This window comes from Photinus pyralis, unplaced genomic scaffold, assembly GCF_008802855.1.
Source record: "Photinus pyralis isolate 1611_PpyrPB1 unplaced genomic scaffold, Ppyr1.3 Ppyr1.4_LG7, whole genome shotgun sequence".
NCBI classification, from domain to species: domain Eukaryota; kingdom Metazoa; phylum Arthropoda; class Insecta; order Coleoptera; family Lampyridae; genus Photinus; species Photinus pyralis.
The window spans coordinates 24,332,605-24,359,919 of NW_022170738.1; the positions used below are offsets into that span (position 1 = coordinate 24,332,605).

Consider the following 27,315-nt stretch of genomic DNA (forward strand, 5'->3'; position numbering starts at 1 on the left):
AGAGTTGTCGCACTTATGGATAAACGACCCTATCCACCCTATGGTAATTTATAGATGCCCAACCCAAACTTTGGTCCTTTATCGATGCGCCTGCTCTCTTGCATCAACTCGAATTCGAACACAAAATAAAATCCACCCTACGATAATTACAGGTAACTTAACTCGCTCGCGGCTCAACGTAAAATTTTGTAACACATATTGAACACACCCTGCGTTAAATTATAGGTGATCGACTTTACTTCACGCTAATTTTCCCTCGCCGTTCGACGCAAATTCCCTCGTGACTTAATACCACCTGGCTCGTGGTTCCCCACAAACTACCAACTTGCCCACTACTTTCCCATTCCGGCACGGGAAATTCTAAATTGAATGAAGAATTGAGACGTGTAAAGCTTCATTATCCATCTCTGAGATTATTTTCAAGCTATATTGTTTTGTTTTTTATTATGACGGTTATAATTTGACTAGGGTATTCACTCTTAATAGATATAGAAATAGTAGGTACTACCTATTCAATAAACGATAGTGGACGTGCCTGCAAATAATGGTAACTATAATCTGATTTCTAGCAGGCGAATTCTTATACCGGGTGATTCATTAGAAGTGAGGACAATTTGAATTTCCCGCAAATCAAAAAAATTATGAAGTTGGTACTAACTGATGATCATTTATTTAATTGCAGTGGTGTATCATCATGCTCTCAGTAAATCGTTTACTTATTTATAATCTATAAACACTGCTTCTGTTTTACCACAAAGTATAAACTAACACTAGACACAGTCATGTTTCTTACATATTTTAGTGCATCAACTCTAAAAATTGTTCAAAATGGAAAAAGTAATAAACCGCAAATAGCACACAACATTTAACGGCGACACTGGTTTCTTAAATGACAGTCATGACAAAAAAAAACTAACTAACGAAATTCAAACCGTCAATCTAATAATGCAAAAAATACTAAAACCTTACGCGCGAAATTCAAGCGATCATCACTTCTAATGAATCACCCGGTAGTATATAACGCATTTATGCTGTATCCCTGTTTCTCTTGCTGTGGGTACTTGCTTAAACAGTTAAGTTCTTCCAATTAGTTCTGCTCTTAATGCGACAGCAGCTCTAATTTAAAAAGGGTTGGCTAATGACTAAAATTGTCTCTTATTTAGGTACGCTTTAATAATAATAATATAATCAAGTGAGCAAAGTACTAATTAAGTTAACTACGCATTACATGACTTGGATTTTAAAGAAACGCGGATCATTAGGCTCTCGGAAACCACAGAGCGGCAACTCTATAGGAATTAAACCACTGTCTGGAAAATTAGAAGACCATTTCTGTATTAAAATGACGGGATATTCTAAACTAGCCTGTATTAGCGTGAAAGCTTATACCGTGTTTGGATCGAAGTTAAAAACGTGATGAAGAGCTTACCTATCCCTAGATTAGAGGGCGTATTGTTGACCAGTAGTGCGGTGGAGTCTCGGAGGTCACCCTCGCGAACTTCCACCTCCATGCCTTGAGAGTGGCCGTTGTGGCCCGCTTCCCACTCTAGAAAGACGTACAAGAATAAATGATACGCACATATCGTGAATACCTACGCATTTAATCTACCTAAACACGCTTATCTACTCATAGTTTTGACTGGATAATGAATATTTCATACTTTTTTTACAAAGTATGCGCATTACATTTCAATTGGAAAATACAAGTGGATTGGATACAACCTACATCATGTGAAATGAAATAACATACCGTGCATATTAGAGTAGGTAAGTTCCTATTTAATTAATTTTATTAGAAGTTGTAAATGCGGGGCTGATACTAAATCCATCAAAATAAATTGAAAAATAAGTATTTTAAGGGCAATTATCTGTATGAGTATGACCTTTCCCAAAAAAATTTTGGAACTCCTAAGCGGTAGAGCCTGGACTTCTGTTCTTGAATTATCGGTAGGACAGAGATCCCCCTTGTGGCCCTCTATCTCGCGCCGGTCGACGGAGCAAGCGTTCCAGTATGATTATAGTTCAGTGGGTGCCCGTGAAGTTAGCACGGTCATTAAAGGCACTAACGACGGTACATGATCACATCGTTAGTGCTTCGCTAGTGGTTTATAACTTGCATCAGCACGACCAGCCGTTTCCGAGAAAACGCCTCGCCCCCCTTTGTACAGCGGTGGCTTCCTGGCAATAACGATGGAACAAATGCTAATCGTTAGTGCTGATTTATACCTCGGTTGCGGACATTTCTGATTGTGTAGATCACTAGATAGCTACTTTGGGTGTGCACTTATTCTTTTATTATACTTGTCACTATAATGCTTTATCTCATATTTCATTGATTTCAACTGCAGATCATGTGCGATGAAGTTGTTTGGAACAGACCATGGTGCGTCAACAATCATTCCTAGAACCTTTGTTTATTTATTTATTTATTGTCACGTTTTTGCGTCGGGAGACAACACAACCTCGAGCTAAAATCAACTTTTTGCAACTTAGTGACTTGAAATTTCCGTAACCAAGGTTTCTGCTCTATTTGTGAGCGCAAAGATCGATACTGTATTCATAAATACAACATGGGATTTCTATTATAAAGCAAAAACTTCCTACATCGGATTGTAGTGGTGGAACCATCATTGTTTGGGTTGTACAAGGTGGCCCAAAAGAAGTCATCCGATGTTGTTAGGCTCTCATTTTTTTTCTAAACGAAAAACTTCGATTCTGTGTTTATTTGAACCTTTAGAATTTTATTGGTCAAGTCGAGAAGATGATATCGGTCAAATGGGCGCCGTCACAATTGATTGCTATAAGGCTCGTTTTATGGCATTTTTCATCACTTCGGCGAGAACTTCGGGCGACAGATTCTCGCACTCGTGTCGAATGTTGTCCTTGAGGGCTTCCAGGGTCTCGGGCTTGTTCATGTAAACACGGGACTTCAAAAAACCCCACAAAAAAAAAGTCTGGAACGGTTAAATCGGGCGATCTTGCGGGCCAGTGTACGGAATTCGCGCTGCGCCAACACCACAGACGAATTGTTACGCAAAGTTACGCAAAAAAATAGACCCGATTTTTCCGAGTTCTTGGAGAGTGTATCGCTCCATGGCTTGTTCACTTGTATTCTAAACCTGTCTAGTTCACAAATGTCAAAACAGATTTGAAATTGGCCGCCATTTGCAAAAATAAGAGCATCTTCCAATAGGGTGATTCTTTTATTCACAAAAATAGCACTTACTTGATGGTAGCTGGATCAGCTTTAATTTTTGATGATTCCAATTTCCTGAAGTCAGCATTGCACAGCGTTGGGAGGGGGGGGGGTCTCGGAAATCGGCGTGCGTGCTGATGCATGTTATAAGGCACTAAGAGGCACTATCGAAGTACTGACGACTAGCACTTGTCCCGTCGTTACGACTTTCAACAGGGTAAGAACTCAGAACTGCACAAGGGGAGGGGGGACATTTTATCGGAAACTGCCGGTCGCGTTGAAGCAAGTTATAAGCACTAAGAGGCACTAAAGAAGCACTAACGATGTGATCAGGTATCGTCATTAGGCCTTTTGAACGTGCTAACTTTACGGATACTCATATGCTTGTCATTTACATAACGCAGAGCTCACCTTTAGTTATACCAACCGAGAGATCGTTTATAATTTTGTATTACTGTCTGTCTATCTATCTCGTCTGTCTGTCCGTGTGCACGATAGGTTTGTGTAAAAACGTCCGGTCGCTTTGAAAGTTGATGCACATGTTCTTCAGGATATAAGAAAGGTCGCTATTGTTATTCAGCTACGTAGTTGTAAAAATAATGGAGCGTAACACTTTCGCGATTAGACTAACGGGCTAAACAGTTACAGCCCAAAAACTGTCTAAACCTACAAAAAAAGGTTTCTTTTAAAATTCTTGTTACAAAGAACATATGAATGTCGGGTTTTCTGTGTTAGTAAATATTCCTTAAATTTCAAGCAACTATGCAGGTAAAAAATCGCGCATGCGCAAGGCAATTTTTTTATTTGCGCAATCCCATTGTTTTTATTGGTTGAGATAAATTTAAATGAAATTTTGTATGTAGGTACGAACTAAAACTAATTCCGAATCAAAAACTTTGTTTTGCGCATGCGCAGTTGTTTTTTTAAAATTTGTTACGATGTATTTAAATGAAATGTTGTATGTATGTTGAGTAAAATTAAAACTAATGCCGGTTCAAAAAATTCGTTTTACAAGCTACATAATGTTGATCTGGTAGTACAGAATCCACCCCTTAAGGTGTGTTGTAAAAATGATGGATATATTGCTGTGTTATTTTGTCTGGCAGGACGAAATTTTGGGATTCTTAACTAGAATGGACAAGGGCGGTTTCCTATTTTCTATGTAATTAATTTGCTTAATCTAAATTTTTGTTTTGTGTCGTTCGTTAAGTACTTCAACAGAAATTATTGTTACGAAAAAGAGGTCAAGGTTTGTATTTGTTTACATTTTAATCTCATCTTTAATTTTATTTAACTTAGATTTCTGAGAATTTTATATCACTTTTATTCTGTTATCATTGTAAACGCTTAATTTAATTGACAGGTGGATGGTATTTATCGCCTTTTCATTGTATTTAAAAGATAGAAAATTCTATTTTTCCTAGTATTTTAATTTTGTGTTATCTCTTAATGTCGGTTAAAAATTGATTATAAAAATAATTTCTACCTCTGGTTTAACGTGCGTTAGGGGGGATATTTTCTGTTGGCAACTGCTTATCATTGGCTGTTTTAATTTGTAATTTTGGAAGAAGGGTTTCCACTTTAAATAGAACGGACTGAGAAGAGGAGGGGCTTTTTGCCAAGTTCAGAGCGGAACTACGTTTGTTTGAGATTGAAATCAGCATTTTGTTGAAGTTTGAAGTTTTGGTTTGGGAGTTTTGAAGTTTTTATCGTCAGTTTGTTGCCAGTCAGGGCAGTTTTTGAGTTGAGTGAAGTTTGTTTGTTTTCGCTTCGGCGAGTTACCGCAATAGTTTGGATTTGTGTAGAGGCCAGCAGCATTGGAAGTTGGTGGAGTTTCCGTTTTACGGAGTGGCAAGCCGAGTTGCGGCAGTTTTGGAAGTTTGGACCTTCAGTAAAGTGCGTCACTAAGGTGTGGTCGGCGCCGACTTGAGTGTTTTTTTGTGTAATTTTGAATTTTGTTGTTTTTTTTTTGTGTACCGTATTTGGGATTAGCAGTTTTGGACATGTACCGAATCTAAGTAAGATTAAGTTTTAATTGTAGTTTTTTTCTTTGTAATAATTGTTTGTTTTCCTTGTTGTTTTTTTTATTGTGTAACCATTAAAACTGAAATTTGTAATTCTCACATTAATTTCTGTGTTTGTCTTTCGAACGATTTCATTTCCTTGAATTTACTGTTTTCTTTGAATACTTGCCCAAGGTCCATTTTATTTAATCAAAATTCTTAAGATTGATTTGGAATTTAAGGTATTTGGTCTAACCCACTATCTGGTAGAAGTTAATGGTTTAACTGAGAAAAGAGTCGAATTCCTCCTCTGTGCTGGGGAGAAGTTTTGTTCCGAGAGGAATAAAGGTTTGAGCTAGCTAGGTTTGTTTAGGTGTTTTGTGTACGGTCTTTTTGGCCTACGGGTGCACACAGCAATATGAAGATCTCGAGGATCGTTCGGTATACAGTGGTATCGGATTTTTTATCTTCATCCCTCAGTTTCATTTTTTGAGCCCGCAGAGAAGCTTGCAATATTCATCTCTGATTTTCGATCTTTGAGACAATGGATATTCATATATGTATACATATATATCCATAGGTATTATCTACATCGTTTCCATATAACAAAAAGAAGCGGCGCCATAGTTGATCCCTAAGGAGCGCCGACAGTGAGTTTCAATGTAGAGGAGTTGAATTTAGAATGAACTATGTTGCCATGTCTTGCCGTAACTTCAAGTTGTGATCTTCTGGACAAGAACGACCGTATCAGAAGACGGCCGATTTCAATAATTCTATATATTTCAAGGCCTTCGGTATATCAAAATAGATGCCCATCGTATATAATTTCTTGTCCAAGGATTCGGAAATGCTCTTGATGGATTTAAAAGGGTCCGAAACAGTTGATTTCCCCGTTAATAAATCCGTTTTGGGTTTTCGAGAATAAGTTGAACCTTTCAAAGTAATCAAATATTGATGTTTCTATGACCCCTGAGAACACTGAAGCGATAGATATGGGCCGACAATTCCTTATCTGATACCGATCGCCCTTCTTACATACAGGGATGACTCTTATGGTTTTTAGAGACGGAGGGAAAATCCCGCTGGTAAAAACGTCGTTTGTGATATGGGTTAAAGGTTTGAAAATAGACCATGCTATAGATTTTAATATTTGACCAGGGATACCGTTTGTGCCAGAAAATTTCTTTTTAAATACCTTTATTAATTAGATAGGGTAATTCGGATTCTGAAACGGGTTGAAGAAAGAAGGATTTCAGCTAATTGGGTGGGTTCCTTAACATTGATGTTGATCGTACTTCGTGTATCTAATTTCATAAACAGAATTCCTTGTTTGTACTATCTGACAAACAGTATACCTACATATATAACTGATAATAAACTAAAAAATTTCGACAACCCTCTTACTGACTAACTGACCTTGTGTTCAATTATAGAGCGTTGAGCTATAAATCCGGAGGTTGAGTGTTCGAACCCGTGTTGAGGTGAATTTTTCATCTGTGGCAGAGATGGGAATTACCTCAGAACAGTTTCGAGCATTCTGCGGGCTACTCCGAATTAGGTTTTCCTGCAGTTTTCCTAATTCGTAAGGTAAATACCGGAGTAGTATAAAAGAACTTAAGACCTTCTGCAGAGGCACATCTAAAGAGCATTATGCGGGTTACTCTGTAATTGGGCGCAAGCCTGTTGAGGGCCCAGAACAAGAGAGGGATAATAAATAAATAAATATTCTAAGGTTTCTAATATTTAAACCTGTCGACGGTAATCATTTGTTAACAATATCCGTAAATTAAAGGGTGCATTATTATAAAAAAATTTAATTAACTTCGATGAAGGCATACTTCATTTTACAGGCTTCCGCCGAAGATACTTTTGAATTATTAGTATTCATTTATTATCAGAGCGTAAACTTATAGCTTTCAAGCATAAATTACTATCAAAGTGCAGCTAAGCATAAACCTTTTTTGTGTTGAGCTTTATTAATGTAAAATTAAAAATCGAGAATTCGTTACTTAGCAGTAAAGCAACATTTTTGCTCTTCTTTTTGGTTGACCGTGTCTTTTGAGTTCCGCCACATAAATTCCGCGACGGTACCACTATATGGATATTAAAATACTTCCATGCATAATAAATAAAATGTTAAGCGCTCGACGTTACAAGGAAACAGGAATAAAAGTATTAAAGGGAATATCAAGAATGTATTAATTATTATAGCTAATGGATGGGCTGCAAAAGCGTTAATCTAGATTACACTGTCACGTTAAGTTATAAATTATTTGAAATTTCTGTATGCGTTTCAAATTCTATTTCGCTAAATAGATGATCCATGGAAATCCTTATGAGATGTTTTTAAAAAGCACATACGACTTTACTTTACAATAATGAACCATTACGAAAATGGGATCTCTGTTAGAACCACAATGCGTACGAGTAAAGTCTAATCGTCCGTCACAGGCTGCAATTAAGAATTCAGTAGATAAATTTGAATCGACTTGTTGAATACACTACATGGCATCAACTCCACCAGTCGTTAAGTGAAAATGTTGCATCTGTATGAAAGTTTCACACAAGTTAAGGAGAGGAATCTCGAAGAGCGGAAAATAGAACGGTATACCAAAGATTGGCTCAGCTCTCTTCAATATCCACAGCCACGTTTCAGCCTCAAGAATGCAACAAAACGAGGAGTCTATCGTCAACCGACAGCGCTCCCAAACAAAAAGAATACATTAACTGGGAATAAAATAAAAAGGAGTATTACTACGGTAACAGGATCACAAGCGGAATTACGACAGACAATCATTTTGGGAAGGCAGACTATCTTTGTCAACTCCAGGTGACCGATCCTAAACTCCGACACAATCCACCCCGACTTCTTACAATGATGACTAAAAACCACCCAACATAAAATATATAACCCCAAAATTCCCAGCCCAGAAGAGTACATAAAGGATAGTCGCACAGGAAACCCTTAAAGAAAAGAAATAAAGGATAGATATGAAGGGCTCTGATCTTCGAGCAGGGAATTGTATCCGAAAACGAAAGAAAGGCTCGATACAACCACTAAAATGGACCATCCAAGTCCCCAACCAACCAACCCGAAAAATTGATCACCGACCAATCCATAACGGCCCAGGAATTAGTTTAAATCCCTCTAAATCGCCCATCCATATCCTTTCGTTCATACATTCAGGGAGATACTGTCTGAAGTACCACACATGGCCCGACATATTTTGGTGCTAATTTTGCCGACAATTGTTATGAAGCGTCGGATTGAGGGAAATTCCTACGGTAAACCTTATCTCCAACATTGTAGATAACAGAACGACGTTTCAAATCATAGTAGCGCTTATTCTGGAGTGCCGCTTTCTGTAATTTAAGTCTACCCCCACAACTCTATCTATGAACCTTTGCCAGGTTGACGGTGCTGTATGCAGACCAAACGGAAATTTATTGATTTGAAATACCTCACGCGACGGTACCGTGAATGCACTTAAGGGACGATATTGCTCATCAAGAGGAACTTGCCACTTAATATCTAGGCTCGACAGGACGTAACGAGCACCTCTTGATCTGTCTAAAATACTAGAAATGTAAGGCAGCGGATAAGCATCGCGCCTAGTAACCTTGTATTTAATTGCCGATAGTCTACACAAAATCTCCACACACCGTAAAATAATGCACAGGGCACCTCATTTAAAAAATAATAATAAATAATTAATTATGTCTTTGTTTCTCTAAATTTTACTTGATACCAATTTTCAAAGTGATCGGACGTTTCTAAATAAAGTTATCGTGCACACAGACGAACAGATAGAGGGGGTATAGACGGACAGATAGCAATATAATATTATAGAGGATCTCGAAGATCTTTAATAATTTTAAGGATTGCTAGTGACTTGCCTAAGGGAAATAAATTAGTTTTGCCTCTCGTGCATCCATAATTGCCTAAGGCCGGATGTCCACCGCATCGGAACGACCAAGATCGGTGCGATTTGAATCGCCCGATAAAGATCGCGCGCGTGTGCTCCTATTGAAGCCTCTCCACAGGCTCGATTTTTGTCGGGACCGATCGAAATCGCAACCGACTATTTTCGCCCGACCCGACGTGCTTGAACGATCATTTGTCGGCAGTCGTGTGTCATAATAATCAAAAGTGCTGGTAATCTTTTTTCTACCGTCACACATCTTCTGTAATTGGTGTCCCTTTTGGCAATTAATGGTCGAGCAATGTCAGCCAAAGGAAAAAACTACTCTTGGACATACGATACATACATTTAAATTTGTGTTCATGATTCGCAAGTTCATGGGCACAAATGAAAGCACCTCTGTTTCTTTTATTAGTTATGTACGGAAGAACCCAATAACTGTGGCGGCGAATTATCTTTCGCCTGTGGTGCAAAAGCATGACAACTGCTTCACTTGACATTTTATTTAATGTCAACTGTCAACCCGATAAAAATCGTTCGAAAGGCGATCTTCCTATGGACATGAATTGCCAATTTTAGTCGGCCCGATCAATCTGGATACGACTACAGTTGGACCGATCTTCGTCGCCCCGATTCGGTGGACATCCGGCCTTAGAACATGCAATTAATAAAAAATAATAAGCAATGCATTGTTTATTCATTATTTAAACAATGCCCAAGAAGTTGAAGAATGTACAAACATGTTATCTGCTCAGATATCATTTAAATGATGTTCTCTTCTGCACGTAATGTCAATAATTGTGTTTCAAAGTAAAACAATAAGGCCGGATGTCCACCGCATCGGGCCGACGAAGATCGGTACGATTTGAATCGCGCACCTGCATTTCTACTGAAGCCTGTCAACAGACTCGACTATTGTCGGGACCGATCGAAATCACAACCGACTATTTTAGCCCGTTGTCGTCAGTCGTGACAGTTTTTTTTTTTTTCTGTTGGCAGGCTTCAGTAGAAATGCAGGTGCGCGATTCAAATCGTACCGATCTTCGTCGGCCCGATGCGGTGGACATCCGGCCTAACGCTCTAAATAATTTCTAGTAGTTGTATGCATTCATTTCAACGATAGGACACTTATTGAAACCGTCCCCCAATTATTATGTCCACAGTGAATTGTAAACGTTAGAATTTAGTCCGTACAGGATGCTCCAATTATGCATTTAATTACATTACAACGAACGTTGATCATTCACGATAGGGTGCTCCAGTTAAATAAATATTTGTTATCCGTTCAGTATGCACGGGAGGCTTGCTGGATCCTGGTAGATATACAACGGAACAGATTATTCATACTTTTCGCACGATTTAGTAGTGCCTACCTTTTTACTTTTTAATGATTAAAGCCTAACATACCTACATATTTTATACAATGTGTTCCTAATGTGCATACGGAGGATGCTAATTCTTTTCTTTATTTTATAACTAAAATCTCATATAAACACATAGGTTCGTAAACGCTTCGTTATCGATTCACAGGGTGTAGAAACGAAACGTTTGCGAATATATGTTTATATTAACTTTTAGTTACAAAATCAGTCAACGTCTTGTGAGAGAAACAGAATCTTCATTTTGACACATTTTATTTATATGAACATATCGCTGTGTGCAATGCCAAACGGTTACTAAGCTACTAACAAAACACCTGTCGAGATCAATGTAATAAAGTCTCTCATAAATACATGAAAGTTGTAAAATCCAGAATCGTAATTTGAGCTCAAACTGTTCATTTGCACACAACACACATTTATACGTATACTTGCTGTAAAAAAAACATTAGAACTCAGGGCCAGAGAGAAATACTACGCTACAAGCGCTCGATTGACACAGGTTCAATAAAGTCCCATTAAATAGACGAAAAAAAACACTAAGCTGAATTCGTGAAACAAAATTTCCCGTAACTCGAATTCGATAATTACATCCGAAAACCGATAAGCCGGAAGCTTCAATTTAACAAATTTCATATTCGATTCCACTTCCTTTCCCTTTAATTATAAGACCCAAATTCTCTTATCTAAAGTGCGCACCTGCGACAACATTTGTCTACCTAATTAACTATCTTTTAGCGATAAGCGCAACTCTTATCTACGACCGGAGAAAACATGAGATCAACTTTTTAAATATTACGCAAATAACTTCGGAATGTTTCTTTACCATTAAAAAAACAAAATAGACAAAATCACAACAAAAATTAACCATCATCTACATACACTACCTAAATTAACACAACACTATACACATTAAATTCTGTGGGTTCCCAAAGAGCCTGCAAGTTCGCAAAAAGTGCTCTAAATTCCCAGATATACAAATTCAGTTAAATTTGTAGATTAATATTAAAAAATCGTTAAAAGAAAGGTATAAAAAAAATAAATGAAATACAAAAAAAAATATGGAGCCCTAGTTTGTCAAATTATAAAACGTCGGCGATGTTTAATTCAGTATTAATTTATAATGCAACCACATTTTCAAGTTCAACAAATGAGATGACGAATTTTAATGATTTTTTGTGCATTATTTAATTTTTCATGCATATCTTCATGCTTTTTTGCCATACCTTTTGTGCATATATATGTGCATTTTTGACGTGTTTTCATGCATATGCAAGTCCGGCCCCTAGTAATATATCATCACCGAAATATGTGACACACTGTCCTGTACTTCCAATATGTTACACCCTGTACACCACTGCAATTTAAAAACTAATAATACGCAAACGACCCTTAACTCCTCCACCTGGTACCATTAGGGATATAAATAGTGTACTATTAAATAATAATTGTTATGAGATAAAGTATACCTACCCAAACAGTCACGTTGTTACCCACAATCAAATTTTCATTCCCTCAATTTTGTGTTTTGGAAGAAAGTGTTGTAAGCGTTCTCTCTATAATTAACGGAGGAATAGGTTTATGTCGGTAGCATCTGAGCGCGTTTAAAATTACTGCCTGTTCCCCGATGTAATAAAAGGCGCTATCAGCATTTTACATTCCAAGCTATTAAAATGACAAGAAAAGGATAACCAACCACCAACGTTGAGTTTGAGTTTTTGATATGTCACTTTCAGTTACATTGGCATTGTTATGCTTAATCTGCTTGGAGCAATTTAAGAAAATAAAAGCGGGGGAATGATAAATACGTAGGTAATTAGTTTATTCCTATTACGATAAATAGGTGCTGGAAAATTAATTGTTCGGAAGAACGCGAAAACTGTCGCCCGCGAGCCTAATTTTTAAAGGTTATTGATTAGAATTTCAAATGAGGAGTAAGCGCACCAAGTAATTTGAGTTTATTTATAATTACCTCATTATCGCGTTTTATGAACCCCAACTTTTCGAGTAATTTAGTTTCTGTAATGAATATTTCCATGAAAAAGTGATTTTTGTCTTCCGGCATTGTACGCTTGTGATTATCGACGTATATGCGCCCTCAATCGTACTTTATTACGTGTCCGTACTAACTTTAATGGTTAGGGATTATCGTATATCGAATGTATATGGCACTTGAAATTCCTATTGCCTCGCTCATTATTTCGTTAACTGGGTCAGCTCAAATAGTACGCATAAAAAATTGATGAACCATTGATAAAATATAAAGCTTTTACGCATGTTAAAATCGTTTACGAGATCAATCAAAAGAAAAGATTCTTACATAATTGGTGTCGTTCATGTTTTATTTTTCATGTGATTGCCTTCCATTATATGACACGAATATTTGTTTGGTAATTTTTGCAATTGCCTTCAACTATATTCAAAATTTTCAGAGTTCAGTCGACCATCCAAATATTACGGCCGTCGGCAGCCGCAAAGAAGATTTGGATTGCTTTACTTCAAGCTTTTGGTTCAGTTTTCAGTTTACCACGTGATTACACGTAAGTTATGTCTCTAACATAAATAAAAAGGCGGCAACTTTTTATTGTTGTAGGTTACACGACAGGTTATTGTTTGTAATCAAGTGAAGAGGCCGTGTAATTCATGGCGTTGTAAACCCGCTTGTCACCCGCCTCAATTTACAGGTTTTCCTAGCACAAATGAACCAAATAGGACTTTTTATTGAGTTCCGTTGGCTGAATGAAGTATCAACACGTACATTGATGTCTAATAAAGGAACGGCGTTAATAAGATTCTTGTAATGCCTGTGTCTCTGTAGAAAAAAGAAAATTAAAGTAACGGTTCTAACAATCAAATAAAGAATTTATAATATCTATCTGCACTACTCTACTGTTCGGTTTTGTAGCTCGGGCGCCATTTGTAAGGTGTGTTGCGAAATTGCCTTCGGGAGCTCAGGCCGGCTGGCCAGAGGACAAAAGAGGCAATAGTTTTATGAATGATAATGATATTGTATTACAAAATAGGCAACCTTTGTTGCATCAGTTGTTCCCGATCGATTCGGTGGTATTGTTGCGGCTGTCCAGCTCGTGAAAACCGCATCTCGATATCTTGTTCGTAACCTAAAATTTAGGTAAAAGAAAATTTTATACCCTCAAATTTTTTTTATTTTAAGCTAATTTTTCCGGAAATACTTTTATTATATAATTTGTGGCCCTAAGGTGGATCGATTTAAAAAGTGAAGCTTTTAATGTCGCCGTAAATGCTCAAAATGCTGACCATCACGATACATATCTATATATATCTCAAGATATCGAGATGCGGTTTTGGCGAGCTTGTTTAGGCATCATATAGCTTCTTTTTCATGAAAAGAAAATCAAACCAACGCATTTTTTTGAGAAAATTAACCATTTCTGTCGGATTGTTGAAAAAAGCCCCCAATCGGCGATATGTGAAACTAATAAAATTTATTACACTTATTATTAAATGTTATAATATTTGTAGCTGAAGAATAGCTCTTTTGAACTTACCCGAGTTTGTTTAAATCGGCTTAGCCGTTTCGAAGATACAGGGTGTTCTTTACGGAAACCTTTGAATACCCCCCACCACTCATTTTTAGAGATACAGCAAAATTTGTTAAACAAAAAAGGTTCAGATTATCGCAGACTTCTAAGCCGGGCATTTTTTTGTTAGGTTAATATAGCGGAATTCACAGAAACATCACTTTTTTAGATCCCAGATTGCAGTTACGCCTCCTAGCGGCCACTTCAGAGACTTAACAATATTTTCCAGGTTTTTCTCGTGGTCGTTTTAGTAATAACTTTTTTTACCGCAAGGCTCTACGATGGATAGGTTCTCAGATACAGTACCTCGCATTCTTATTTCACCACCCTGTAATTGCACATAAGAAATGTCGTGGAATGCTCTCAATTTTCGTTGCCCGGCCAAAAATTGCAGTAAAATTGTTTTTTCGAATTTTGCAAAAACTAGTTTCAGATTGGTGATTTTCATGTTCAAAACCCTGGGATACCAAGTTGCATCGAAATCAGAATTTTTTTCGCAACCCCGTTCAGCGGTTCGCTTTTTCGTGGTAGGAATTCTGAAATTTTTTTGTAAAATCGGAAAGGGCATACTCCAAAACCTATTCGAAGACGTGCCACCAGTCTTTCTAACTTTATGGTTTGCTGAAAAATAAATTAAAGAAGAAATGTAAAGTTCACGACTTTCATGAGGGTGGCTCTCAAATGAAACACGATGGCCACTAGGTTTATTTGGAAAAAGCGCTTGTTTCGATCCCTCCTACCACTAAATTTTTTTTACATACCTATATGTAACACCCTGTATAGGTGATTATACAATTCACAAATTCTTCTGCCACCTTTGTTCTCCAATTTTGCGTTATCAAGATATATTGTTAATTTAAAAAGAAACATCTTTTCGAGCTCCTTTGTATCAATTTTCATATCATACCGCACCTAATCTCATCTCTCATTTAAAAGTGCCACTTCTAGTTCCATAGATCTCAGTAAAATCGTATAGCAATTCATTTTTTGTGATGAGCAACGAGAATCGTAAGGTACAATTTTACTATGAAATTTAATTTAGTTCACTTCGTTCTACTGCATTTTATTGAATTCCATAAAATAATGCAATCTCGGCCGAATGCACACTTTACTACCGAGCTGTCAGTAAAATTTTGAATGAAGGTAAACGTTTCCAGATGACCATCCGGCGTAAGCAATTGCCTCGATTTAACGACGACAGGACTTGTTTTTTTCAGATTTGTTCTTGAAGTTGTGATTTGGAGTTCTATAAAAGTTTACTCCAACTAACCTTTTTAGGTCAAATTCAATTTTTACGTCACATCCAAACGTTATTGCCAATAACAGTTTTAAATGTCCGGTGCTCTTCAAGTATAAGGCACTTAAAACGGCAATGAAGTTTATATGTAATTAAAGGGGAGTAATAGTGTTTGCTTTGTCATAAGCACGTAATTGCAGGTTGTATTTTAACCCTTACTAGATTTACTGCAAACGTTACTGTGCAGGAAATGCACTTTGGAGATAAAAATTATCGATGTGGGAAATTGTTTCTTTTTTACTTTCCACTCATAATATATCACTATATACTGAAGCGGAGAGCCAATCATAATTTATAACTCTCGCGTGGATTTCATTATTGATCTAAGTAATCGCCTAGAATTTCGTATGTATAGGACCAACCGTTTTCATGGCTGATTTAACCCAACTTGATGAATAACTGTCGCCATCACGTTAAACTGTCCTTTGCCACGGATCTATACAACATTAATTGAACAGTAGCCAAGATTAATGTCGTAATGAAAACGTAAAGAATAGATGCCATCTGCCCACGGTGGACGAAACGTTGTAAATATATTCATATAAATTTAAGTTAAGAAACAGCTTATATACATTGAAATAAACCGGCGTTATTGTTCAAAATCAGCTAACGTGTCAGAACAGTTAATCCAATGGGAATAAACTTCAGTGATTCGTACAGAATGGTCTTAAAATATTGCAATTCAGTTACAGTAATGTTGGAGTTATAGTTATCTCACTCACGTTTTAGTTCAATGATCGGTAAAGTTTGCTTGCTTGTACACAACATCAAGGAATCACACGGGGATTAGATACCTATCAGAACTGTTCATACGGCAAAATCCAGTTGTCATTCATTAGGCATGGTGATAGAGAGACTAAAGGACAATTTGCAATCAGTCATACCGGAACTGAATAGGAATAATAGCACAAAGCACACATTCTAATTTAACGAAAGTATACATTGTGTATGAAATCGAGCATAAAAGTAAATCATTTCCAAACAAAGGGTTACGCTAAAAGCAAAAGCCAAACCTTTCAAATCTCTAAGCAGCAATGCTTTCCTTAACAATTCACTGGAGAGTAGAAACACGTCTCCGAATCAGACCCAATCATCGAGCTGAGCGGGAATGTAGTAACGAATGTGAAAATTCGCTTCAGCTAACAATTCAGTGACAATCCGATGCATTTACTTATTGAGCTCCTTATTAATAGTTATTTATGTATTAAGAGCATAATCAAAATATTATGGCACGAGGGAATGTTTAAAGCTTTTAATTTCTCGAGGGCCGATATCGATTATGCCCGTAGTACATACAGAGTTTTATTCTATTTTAGCACGGAGTTAAAAGGGATTAGTAGTTCTTGCAGGAATTTGTCGCTACCCAAATATTAGTGGTGTGCAGCTCTACATATTTGACGTTTTTTATGTTGCTGTGGATGCTGGAACTGTTTACCTAAAATACCTAAAATTGTATTGTATATTATACCTGGTATACAATTTTTATTACATAAACGGTCAATATACACGTTAAACCCAGCATATCTCAATTTAGTAGACCAAGAAGTTAACATAACCTCCTACAAAAATTACTTGTCATCTATGTAATAAATAAATAATAATAAAGAAAGCAGTCACATAACATTTTTTAGTTTCGCGTACTTAAGAATGACGAAATATAAGTAATAATAATAACACCAGATTTCCAGGAAGTGAAGTGACCTTTTAATTAAGATTGTGGAAATTTAGGCCTTCTTCCGCAAATTTTTTTATTCAAAACGCGTTACTAAGGGCTTAAGGTGTCCTCTATCCATTTTAATTAATTTCATGATCATTCCTGGGGGGCTTATTATCCAAAAAGAATACAGCAAGTTTTTCGAGTGACGGTGTGCTAAAAAATGTAGACAGAAATTTGTGATGAGACCCTCGTAATGGCGTACTTGTCACAAATGGAAAGAAATTGTATTTTAATATCAAATATTTATTAAATTATTCTGCTTAATTTGTTCTGGCCTCAAGTTTATAAACCCTCGTGACTTTAGTGCACCTATTCCAAGCAAAAAAAGGTGCTAAAAATTAAGGAAAACGATGATATCTCGAAATTGATAGTGATAAACGAACATTGAAGCAATTAACGTGGATGACGGTCAGACAAGGTAGCCGAAGCAAATTCTCTGCAGAGCAAAACCAAAATTGCTCAGAACTACTGCGGAGGAGCTGCGATAAACATTCCACAAACGAGTGAAGGGAAGTTTAGATGTTGGTTTTTGTGATGTTACAATTTCTAATCCAAGAAATTGCACTTTTAATTTCCAGAAGTAACGTGATTGTATATATTATTGTTGTGAATAATAAATGTTTGATGATTAAAGCAATCGTTGCTAGACAATTTTTGACAGTTCTGTGTCATAAAGTCCAATTAATTTTAGTCCGAGAGCTGGTAGACTTTTTTAGGTAGGTATTTGAGGCACGGTGAAAACTTGCCCAATACTTCTCCAATAATAGAACGAAATATCGAAGGATCCGCAGTATTACAATCACTTTTAACGATAATTTATTTTAGTCTTATATTTTATAGTTGACAAAAATGCATCAAATTCATGTTTTAGTCATTGAGATAATGCTCTTGGTCTGTTTCCCAACGATCTTGGTACATAAATATCGATTTTGACAAAATTTAGCGCCATTTTTAGCGCATTTTTGCACATTTATTTGTAAAAAGGTAGCTTTTAATCTCACTTTGACCGGCTGGTTGGCTGGCTGGGGGCAAATGAGGGCCAGTGGAAGAACGTTTATATAGAAAGACGAGTGGTGTACATGTACGTGTAATTAACATCTTTAGGGACCGGGCTACATGGTATCGGCGGCATCTGGGCGTCCTCCTCAACTTAGAAATTTTTCAGATTTTTTCTATCTTCTTCTACAGTGTTGGTCCTATTGTTTTAAAATTTTGTTTTTTCCTAGGTACGAAATTAACCACGTTTTGCAAGGCGCGCGTTTTCGAGGGGTAGTCGACTACTGGCGCACAAAAGGTATCTTCCGCTGCGAATTTTGGCACGCGGTTTAAAGTTTCTTAAAGCTCGGGGTCTCTCTTTCTCGTGCCGCCAATAGAAGCCCGAGTTATGAGAAGAATGCGAATTGTGGGTGAACGAGACGTCGGAAGCGGGTATCGACAAAGGGAATGTGGTTGCCCTCGACAAGATCTTGCTGATGGTAGAGTCAAAACTTCAAACGCGCATTGCGAGTGAACGGAACGTCGGTAGCGGGTAAAAATTAGCTAACCGTGGAAGAAAAATTTAACTTTTCGGTAAAGAGTTAAAATTTACGAGTAATAAAACTTAACTCTGAAATATAAACCCTGTTCCAAAGTCATAAATCGAGCAAGGTGAGAAACTAGAGGCATCCAAAATATGCTTGAAATCTCATTTGAATTTCATTTAATTGAAGCGTACTATTCTTTAAGCTGTAATCTGGTATACGACAATTTTCCATCGATTGTTGCTTCATATTATTAGCAATGTTATTTAAAAGGTATGTAGATGCAGTTCAGTTTATAAAGAAAGAGAGGTTACCTTTGATTTTCTTTTAGGATATTAATTGCAGGGGTTCAAGTGTTAGTTCAAAATCTAGTTTTAATTGACCAGCTTCGGTTTCAGTTTTGGAGACGTTTTACGTACAATCCTTGTTCGGCATACAAATTTCAATAACCTTGGATAAAACTCACCATTGCGAGTGCCAACACCATTGACCTGCTGACAAAAAGCGGCCATTTTCTGGAATTGGGTCACCGGGTCATGAACGAGATTTGATAGCAAGAATCGATCCTCAACAAAGAGACAACTTCCGTAACTTTTAGCGTATTAGTATTAACTATTATGCTATCACATTCAATTAATTTGTTCAGTACTCGGTTAAGTTATGATCGGGTTAGATACGTGAATGCTATTAATTGGAGTCCGCCACTTCCTTCTGAAGCGGTTGGCCGATTAAGTACCGTACCTGTGATAGAAACTTAGTACGAGTAAAGCAAGGTCCTTCAGGCGTTGGTCAATTAATTAAGTACCGAGCACTGTGGCTTTTCTTTTGTTTGCAGGTTTTGGGATCCGAGGACTGAGCTCACTTCTTGGCGTGACCGTTTAATTTTATGCAAAGTAAGCGTTGCCTTAACGTTTTACTTGTAGTAGGCCCTATACGTACGAATTGTTGCCCGGAGTATCAATCTATTTGTAGGAACTTGTTTTTAGATTCAGTAATCAATTTAATCGATCATTCTTGATTGGAGGTTTGGTCAATTGGGAAATTTTAATTGTAAAGTCAAGTTAATAAGTCCGTGAGTAACCTAATTCCTAATTTAGAGCATTTTGAATTTAATATTCGATTATAAACCAGTATTACCTAATTTTGGTACCTAAATTGATTTGTACTGCTAATACTCCCATCGTATCTTCTCAATTTCGTATGGGGGGAGTTAAATTAAAAGTTGAGTGGTGCTCAACCATTGGTAAGTTCAACGAATGATGAAGAGCATTTTATCCAGAACGAACTACCACTGTAATAGATCTCAAGCTTGTATTTTCTAGCTTAACCCTGAGCTATCTGGCCGTTTATGCGGAGGGTTTGTGGACACGCAGCGACAACTAATAAGTTCTACGTGTTTTCTCTTTTACAATTTTTCAAAAACACTATTATCAAAATTCTTCCCCGAAGAGATGTTATAACCTTGTTATTTATTCGAAATCGTTTCACGTGCATTTTCACCTCGACTCGATTACTTCTCCTTTTTTAACTGAAACTTGCGCAATTGGCACGAATACCGAAATACTAGCTACGCGATTATTTCGACACCTATTTGATTTTTTCACTCCTCAACTCAGCAACATGTGGCGAACTGTTGAAATGGTAAACATACTGAGGATGGTCGTCAGCTGTCATCTACGTATCATTACTAAATTGACGGAAAAGATGTGAGGAGAGGTGCTATAAATAGGAAAAAGGAGGATCGCAGTAATTGGAATAGTTTATCCGTTTGGCTTTTCCTCGAAACAGGTGTTTTCCTATTGCATACGTGCCCACCACAACTTACAAATATCAAAAGGAATACAACGGTTGATAAAGTAGAACAGACATTCAAAGGCAAAGAGAGCGGGCGGAAAACCATCTGGGACTTCCACCGCATTACACGGGCAACAAATATATTTTCCAAAAGGGCATGGAAACAAAAACCGATATTTTCTTTTTGTCAGGAATTTCACAGGCAAGAGTGGTTTACTAACCAATTACATTTAAAACGGACTACTGAATGCAAAGGAATTATTTATAGTTTAGCGCTGTCATTGGTTATATTTCAATAGTTTACCGTTTACTGGTGGTTGGTTTCTCATAATATGAGGAGACCCTTTTCTCATAGGCACGTTAGTAATCTTTTTATATACAGCGAATTCGGCAGACTATACGGAAAGTTACTCCCAGTAATTACAGCAATGGGATATCTACTAACGAACACGGAACATCTACATAAGTGTGGAATTCACTAGTAGAATTTTTCATACCGTGCGGAAGCATGTGCTTAAAGTTTAGGATAAATATTTTTCTTAAATAATCGCGTAGTTTGTATTTTAATTTTATTTTATTGTTCATATAGAAAGATAAGAGATATTTGTAAATAATGTTTTGTTAATGTTAAATCTGGCGGTTGCTATAATAAATTTGTTATCGCTGCCAAAGCTAATTAAATTTCAAGATAAGCACGTGTGATCGGAGAGTTAAGCAGATGTTAGTGTTTTCGACACGCAATAATTTGATAATACACAATTACACAGGTGATGTGCTTAATCATATTCTAGTCGCAGTTAGCAGCTTTTTTCTTCATTTGCAGTTATGTGTCGCAATGAAATTTTGTAGTAGGCATAAAAAAAGACCCCGCATGCACTACCTCCAAAAAATGACGCAATTTTTCCACTCTTGTAAACAATTGATTGGTTTAACAAATGTGGTTATTTAATACTCCTGCAAAGGAAGAACATTTTCAAGACGTGTGCTTCGATAAACCATACGATAATAGGAGGGCTACTAAAAGAGTTTCGCAAAACGATGCGAAAAAATAGTTAAGTATTTGCCAATTTTCATTTATTAGTTGTGATGGAAAGAGAGTTTCTCTATTCTTTATTAATTTAATGGCGATGGAAGCGAAAGAGATTATGGAAACCAAATAATAGAAGAGGAAGCCTTTGGGGACAGCCAGTGTACCGAAAAAATGAGCCGAAGGATAGCGTAGCAAATAAGAAGATTTAGAATTGCACAAGAATTGCTAGTGACGATTGATGAACCAACTGAGGAAGGTCAATGAAAAACCCACGTGATTAGCTCGAAGAGAATCGGGGACCAGATTGGTTGGAAAATTAAATATTCAATTTCATTGATCCAGACAGATTTCAGTCTTTACAAATGAAGAGTCGAACCCATACAAGGTGCAATTGGTCAATTAATCGGTATTATTTGTATGAGGATGGTTTTATTGTAAGGTTAGGTCGCTCCTCACAATTTTACAGTACCCTTTTGAACCCCCTTGATTTAGCTGGACCTGTGGTAGGGAAAGTTGTTTTTTTCCCTCTCTTTTCATTAATTCATTGGAGCGTGTTTGACTTTCTTAAAAATAACCGTTACAAGGGATCTCGTTTTATATGGTTATTTTTGTCATTTAGACTTTTAGGCGACCAAGTACGGTGAACACATTTATCAAAAAATGGTATACCATCTTCATTCTTTATTCAATTATTCGAATTTAAATTTCTTTACGTCGTTTTCATAATTTACGTACTGACATTATTGCAATTCATTGCAGTTCACAAAACTTCCAAATAGGTTGGCAGCTATAAACGTTAATAATAAAACAAAATTACTAGCAACCATCTGTTCTAAAGGGGTCATTTAATAAAAACCCCGCAATGAGAGCAATTTCACAAAATTAAACAATAAGAACATTTTGAAACCACCGTTTGGTATCATCACTTGCAGCCCTTAAATTGAAATAGGAACAAAGTAATTGAAAATCACGCTTGTCTTGAAAAAGATCCGTTCGGAGATTTACCGATGTCTAAATTTCGCCACAGAAACCTTAATGAAATGTATAGTTGTTATTTATCACTTTAACGTTATTCAATTTACTTTCACTTGAGGTCGTCAATTTGCGTCGTCGAATATATACCACTAAAATCTCTTGCGCTGAGTAATTGGAACAAGAAATCCTAACGGCAAATTCGCGAAAATTCCAAGTCGTATTCGTTAAGAATTCGCTGCCACAAAATTATGGAAATCCTTTCGGAACGAGTTCATTGATCACTGTCGTACCGTAGCTAATCCATCAATTTTTTAATTTAGTCCGTATAAACCGCACTTTCACGTGGTGTATTATGATATAACTCTCCTCACGATTTATACAAATCACGGCACCGTCGTAATCATGTTCTTTACAATTCATTTGGAAATGCGCCCTAAAATCCCTCATAATGTGATTAACTACCGAGTTTCATTATTTAGACTTCACAAATCTGTATGGTAAATGTGAAATCGGACTCCTATAAATCCAATTTGAAACAAATTAATAGGAAAGTAGCAATTTTTTTATCGTGGTTTAAGTATGAAATATTTACTATCCGTCTGCTAAAGCTTTAGTTTTATTGCGTCTCGTTAAACGAAAGATAAAGTATATAAAAGACGCTATTATAATACCAAAGGTTTTACGGTTTGAGTGATAGGATTTCTTTGCAAATGAATTTCTCTTGCAAACTTCCCACACTCTTAGCAAGCCTACTTTAGAAAAAGCCTACGCAGTCCTACGTGTATAATACAATATGTGCAAGATTTACATGAGCGGTATACCGGCGTGCACATGTCCGGGGGCAGCAAGAGTTGATTCGGTGAAGAGGTCCTGCCCGTCGGCTGGACTCTTTTCGTGCTGAGTTTTTCGTCTTAACACCCCCAGGATGTGACCTGCAAGAAAACAAATATAGTTACAATCTGATTAGAACGTATTCCTTTAGTTTTTATTCCGCTACATTTGAGTTTCGAGATACCCTAACTAAATTAATTAAATAAGCGAGAAGAGTAACTTTTGGTGTAAAAAACGTCTCATTTATTCAAAATTAATTATGAAGGCTGAGTTTTGCGAAGTAAAATTGTTAAAATGAAAGTTTCTGGCATATCTTGCCGATAAATGTAAAGGGGCGCTGTGAGGACTGAGTCGATTGATTGTTTGTTACTGAATTATAGTAAACGAATATCTTGAAGTAGAGCTAAACAGAAACTTGGTACACCTCTTGCATCTTTATAGGCGATTATTTTTAGTGGGAGACCGGTGTTTGTAGAAAGGTGAATCTCAAAGGATTAATTAATTTACGTGTAAAGAGGGGGTTTAGAAACTCTCCGTCGAGTACTTTAATAAGCTTTAAAACACACTGGTGTTTGCAAGCGTACCTATTAAAATGACGTGATTACTGTAATTTTGGGATCTAGACGACTACGTAACTAAAATCAAGTAAATCCGTTTGTTAGTCCTCCGTGACACCAAAATTGGTTGTCCAAAGATTTATAACGGTTTGGTTTTGGCGCAAACCAGGACCGGTATTGCTCCGGTCTAGCTCTACTCTGGAGGCGAGGGTCACTCAGCTCAGGGATTCGCGGGGGTAGATTGACAAGAAGCGCCACTGTGTTTTAAAGGAAAAGGAAGGAAAGGGACTAAACACAGAAAATCCTGAAAGAGAATACAGAAGGATAGGCAACAAAACAAGTAAATACGACCATAAATGTACCACAGTTACGTTTGGGTAAATTTTAATAATTCATAAATAAATCGTAGTATTCACAAATGGAATAATCCGGCCATTAAAATTAAAATTAAGTGCAAAGAGGAAGGAAGAAGGTTAGGGAAATGAACGACGGTACAGCGAAATTTTGTTTGGGTCGCAACCAAGTGATGTTGAATATACAGGGTGATTCCTATAGTACCTGCCACCGTTTGGGAGCGTGTAGGTGGTGCGTAGGGGAGTATTTTGATATAGGACACTTGGGGTCGGAAATTTAAAATAAGGGTGCCAGAGCCAAATTTACCTTCTGGAATTTCGCGCCTGTAGGTAGGCAACCCAACCGGCCGGCGGTGCACACGGAGCGATCTCAGGCGGCGATGTGTGGCTGACACTTGATTAGAATTTTGTTTAAACCCACGAAATCCCGTCTGCAACGACGCGTATCAAGTGAATAAAACTATGGCAATAGTATAATAATAGTTGGCTAGATGTAGGAAGTGCATTGAGAACAACGGTGGCCACGTTGAACACTTGTAAACGTTATTGCTTTTGACTGTCGTTTTCCCTCCTTTCCTCCCATGTCGCTTCCTCGCGCTAACTCGCTCTGCATCGCTCCGCGCGAAACGTCGGTCGGTTGGGTTGCCTACATACAGGCGTGAAATTCCAGAAGAAAAATTTGGTTCTGGCGCCCTTATTTTAGATTTCCGACCCCAAGTGTCCTATATCAAAATACTCCCCTAGGCACCCCCTATACGCTCCCAAACGGTGGCAGGTACTATAGGAATCACCCTGTATATATAAACCAATTTCATAAATAAACCAAAAAAAAGGTAAATGACGCACAGGGACCTGGCGGTAAATAAAAAGGCCTTTTCTTTACACGGGTACCCTAAAACACCCCTGACAGCGGGTATTCTACAACAAGGAAATTTTGGGGTGCTCCTTGGTGTACTCCTTACACTTTTACTTGTTGGGTGTCAAGGTATGACAGATGTATTGTTTACATATAGCGACAAAAAGTGACAGTGCTAGTAGTGGTTATGTTAACCGGAAAGATTTACAATAATAACATAAATGAAAGAATCGTTGGGTACACAAAATTATAGGTCAAATGTAAGTACTGTTTTATAAATAAATAGAGGAACGTAACCTCATTATAATTAAGATTGTAGGACAACACTAGGACACACACACAGCATGATACTATAATAATCAGATATGCTCAACTGGCGAACGAATTTAGAACTTGTTTGCGCATTACGTCATCGGGTGACAAATTTAAATTTTGTTGTCGCTTGTCGCCAATGAATATTAAGAGAGATTTACACAGTAACATTTTTATGAACATTTCCGCGGTTGTAAAGTGCATAACAAATGTGGCACAGGAAATGAAATGATTATTATAGTATCATGCACACACAGAGGCGGTTTGACCTTGCCCGTGAGGACGATCAAGCTGGAGGTAAGGACTGGCTACCGGACATCTACTTCCTTTGCTGGTTGTAGTGGTTACTCCGTTACACTAAACGGACAGTGGCAGGATAGCACGTCGACTCGGAATGTAACCGGTGATCCAGGTATCGTTGGTCGGCAAGATATCAGTCGTAGAGAGAGAGAAAACACACGGAAGAGGGTACGTTCACGACTAACGTGACGTAAATACACCTAACTTTTAGGTACGGGATGTCGTCATTGGACGTACCAACAATCCACACAAAAAGCTGTAAGGAACATATATAAGAGAAGGTAAAAAGCAATAGAACATACCTCTTAAGGTGGTAATCGAGCTAAAAGTAGACGCCAACCCCCATGTGGTTACAGAACCGCAAAGCGAAAATCCAAAAATACTACCACAGAGCTACCAAGACGTTTCCAATGGATAGTAAAGTTGAAATATAACACCAATAAACTCGGAGATCCTTAAATAATTAAGGGATGCAAATTTTCAAGCGTATTGATAAAACCCATGCAGGACAGACGATTGTCAAATCAAAAAGTGACCGGAAAAGAAGATAAAAGGTAAAGGAATTTTATCACAAGGACAAGGACAATACTGGTTTTTAAAATTTAAATACTGAATCTGTACTGTATTCTAACAGGCAACCAACCATACATACGGAAGAAACATAGGGAACGAAACAAACTGTTATAGATTGCCAAGTATTTTCGAGGAGCAATTTCTACACTCAAGTCCTTGTTTTCGAAGTGGATCCAGTGTATTTATAAGTAGGTATTCAAACTAACCAAAGTATACTTAACAATGGGATGGGTTCAGTGCCATAATTTAGTCATTGGCATATTGGATTTTTTACTTTGCCGTAGGGCGAAAAAACCATAAAGCACTTTCTACAGTTTTGGCTCATAAGTCGTTGTTCAAATAATTCTTACACGTGAAAACAGTATTGAAATAGTCCGAAAAAATAAAAAAATACAAGCTACGCGCCAAATTGCAGTGCAGATAACCGTAATTTTTGTATTGTTTATTTCTCAAGAGGTCATCTATAATTTTGTCGTATACACTGGTGTGCTACTCCTTAGTCTACCTGCGGATTTCATGTTACAGTGCTGCATTAATCTTTTAGTTTTCGTTGTTCGACCTGACCCAAACACATTTCTCACCATCCTCCGCGGTTACTGAAAGATTCAACTGGCCCCTTAATGCGGAGTTGTTTGAATCGATCGGAAGAATTCTTTAAGTGTGTATGCCAGGTTAATCCTAGCCGGCCTTATTTGGAAACCTTAAGGGCACTATAACGTTCCATTTTAAGGAAAGCCACATGATACACCCCCTTTGTCGAGGTACTTAAAATAAGCGTCCGTTCTTGTGTTCCTGAGTGTACCTCTTCACCTTCGTAAATAATTGTCTAATTTCAGCCAATTAGTCGGTATGAGTCCTAACTTCAGACGCTGAGCATAAACCACCGGTTGAATAAAACGCACATGGAGGGTTACTTTATTTGACCTCCATCACATCCGGCCTTTGACCGCCCCCGCGTGAACGGTGTCTCGCCAACCGACCCGTCTGATCCTTCTTAGCTGATGCAACTAAGGTTGCCTATGTTGTAATACCATATTTGTATAATTCGTAATTAACACCATCTTTTTGCCTCCATCTTTTCATGTACAATTGATTAATTGAATTAAAAATGTAAAAATTTACACTACTCACAAAACACC

At 37.3% G+C, this 27,315-nt stretch overlaps 1 protein-coding gene and 1 long non-coding RNA gene across 5 annotated transcripts in view; one reads left to right on the forward strand and one right to left on the reverse strand.

Moving 5' to 3' along the window:
* The window catches only part of LOC116177027, a 33,917-nt gene extending 10,590 nt beyond the window's left edge, over positions 1-23,327 (reverse strand). For 2 of the 4 annotated variants that reach the window (XM_031495882.1, XM_031495880.1), the window contains exons 1-2: positions 23,203-23,327; positions 1,430-1,546 (exon numbers count right to left, since the gene is read on the reverse strand). In XM_031495882.1, coding sequence (XP_031351742.1) covers positions 1,430-1,511 — 82 coding nt within the window. In that variant the 5' untranslated portion in view covers positions 1,512-1,546; positions 23,203-23,327. The remainder of the gene's footprint in view (positions 1-1,429; positions 1,547-23,202) is intronic. The other 2 variants (XM_031495884.1, XM_031495883.1) reach the window with 2 other exon arrangements.
* On the forward strand, positions 12,871-13,374 carry LOC116177028. Its single transcript, XR_004146588.1, has 2 exons — positions 12,871-13,041; positions 13,095-13,374. It is a non-coding gene; the product is annotated as an uncharacterized LOC116177028 (long non-coding RNA).
* Positions 23,328-27,315: the final 3,988 nt, after the last annotated feature.